Source organism: Myodes glareolus, chromosome 2, assembly GCF_982192425.1.
Source record: "Myodes glareolus chromosome 2, mMyoGla1.1, whole genome shotgun sequence".
Taxonomy (NCBI): domain Eukaryota; kingdom Metazoa; phylum Chordata; class Mammalia; order Rodentia; family Cricetidae; genus Myodes; species Myodes glareolus.
This window is the reverse complement of record NC_142027.1, coordinates 107,330,526-107,332,848: the sequence shown is the minus strand read 5'-3', so window position 1 is coordinate 107,332,848 and position 2,323 is coordinate 107,330,526. Positions and strand designations below refer to the sequence as shown.

The window sequence follows — 2,323 nt, the reverse complement described above, 5'->3', positions numbered from 1 at the left end:
TTGGCATGACTTACATTTTTCAGATGATTTGTCCATTAATATCATGGCGGACAAGGTGGCATGCAGGCAAACATGGTGCTGAAGAAGAGCTGAGAGTTCTGTAACTTGATCCACAGGCAACAGGAAGTGAAGGGGCCCCAAACAAGGCATTATTTGAGTGTATGAGACCTCAAAGCCCCCACAGTGAGGCTCTTTCTCTAACAAGGACATACCTCCTAACAGTTCACTCCTTATAGGCCAAGCATTCAAACACTTGAGTCTGTGGGGGCCAATTATATTCAAACTACCACAGTGACCCAGTTTGACACTCTTTTGGCATGGTATACCTATTTTAAATTAATAAAAACAATAAATGCAAAAGACTTTGCTTTACTACCTTGTCGTATTTTTTCAGTTCCACTGGCCTTTGTGTGTCTTCTTTACATTTTTAATTTTCTGTCAATCTGTCTAACTGCCTGTCTGTTTCTGCCTCTATCAGTGGATTCCTATCTATTCTATCCCACGTCAGCATGAATTGTGTGTGTGTGTTTGTGTGTGTGTGTGTAGACTATAGCTCAACCTTGGGTGTTGTTCTTCTGGTCCCACCCACTCACTTTGAGCCTCCCTGACATAAAATTACCCATTAAAAAAGACTGGCTAGACTGGGAGCCAATGGGAGCAGCTTGTATCCACTTCTACAACACTAGGATTATAAGCTTACACTACCATATCTGTCTCTATGCACAAGTTCTGGGGTAGGACACAGCTCAAGCTTACATAACAAGTACTTTATCAACTGAGCTACAGCCTTGAATGAACTCCACTAGATTGATATTTTGATATTGTCTGTAACGTCTCAAACAGCTTACTTAAAGTGTATAGCATGGAATGCTGAGAGAAAAAATATAATAGTGAGATTAGAGGCTAAAACTTCACCCATGTCTTGCTCAAAGAGCATCAGAAATTTTTTGCCCTGAACAATGTAAGGAGTATATTCTACCAAGCACTGTATCCAGGCAACTACATATGCAGTCCCTAGGCAACAATGTCCCTCCTCAGCACTCTCTTCAGCGCCTTGGCAACATCCTTGTTCCTGAGAGTATAAATCAGGGGATTCAGGGTGGGAGTAATGATGCTATAGAAAACAGAACCAACTTTGTCTTGCAATGGAGTGCGCTGGGACTTGGGCCTCATATAGGAGAACATGCCGGCACCATACCAAAGAGAAACCACAATGAGATGAGAGCTGCATGTGGCAAAGGCATTTCTCTTACTCCCAGCTGAGCGCATCTGCATGACGCTGTGCAGAATGAATCCATAGGATGTAGAGACAAGAATGATGGGGAGGAGAAGAAGAATTATGCTGCAGATATACACTGTGGTCTCAAACACAGTAATGTTGCCAGACACCAACTTCAAAACAGCTGGAAGTTCACAGTAGAAGTGGTGGATGATTCTTGAACCACAGAAAGGGAAGCTCATTAAGACAGATGTGAGAATTAGGGAGTTCACAAATCCACTCAACCATGACATGACAGCCATCATGATTCCCACTCTACTGCTCATGAGCACAGTGTAGCGTAAGGGGTGACAGATGGCAACATAGCGATCATAAGACATGAGAGCCAGGAGGACACACTCTGCACCACCAAGAGACAGGTACATGAAGTGCTGGGTGGCACAGCCTACAAATGAGATGGATTTCTGGCCAGACAGGTAGTTGCTTGCCATCTTGGGAATGGTTGTGGAGACATGCATCAGATCCAAGAGGGACAGCTGGCTGAGCAGGAAGTACATTGGTGTGTGAAGACGAGGGTCAGCACAGATGAGGAGGATGGTGAGGCTGTTGCCACTCACTGCAGTAAGGAACACCAGCATGATCAGGAGGAAAAGACAAAGGTGGTTGAAGGAGTCATCAAAGAGCCCTTGAAGGATGAAGTCTTCCAGAGAGGTCTGATTCCACCCACACATGTTCCTTCCTCATCCCCTGAGAGAACCAGGAAAAGAGAGGAGTGTTACACAAGAAACACAGCTTCACAATAAGCACTTTATTTCTCCGGAAAATATGTAAAGATTTTTTTCTCTTTATTTTACATACTTTAAATGTCTTTGTATATATTCATTGGACATGATACTAGGCCACCTGTGGAGAATTTGTAGAAGTATCTATCTATTTATAATTGTGCAACAAATCTAGTTATCCAAGTGATATTTTAAAAAGGAAACATTCAAATCTCTCTTGAAAGTCATCATCACCATTAAGGACCAGAATATCTACATTGTATAGAAAGTACAACATGGGAGCTGAGGTGACATCTCAAGAAGTAAAACGCAAGGTGCCATG

At 42.8% G+C, this 2,323-nt stretch overlaps 1 protein-coding gene across 1 annotated transcript; it reads right to left on the bottom strand.

The window, feature by feature from the left end:
- Window positions 1–1,014: 1,014 nt before the first annotated feature.
- LOC148123117 (olfactory receptor 2AE1-like) lies at window positions 1,015–1,950 on the bottom strand. Its single transcript, XM_087903420.1, has one exon. It carries the CDS (start codon window positions 1,948–1,950, stop codon window positions 1,015–1,017), a length of 936 nt encoding a protein of 311 aa, XP_087759546.1.
- Window positions 1,951–2,323: the final 373 nt, after the last annotated feature.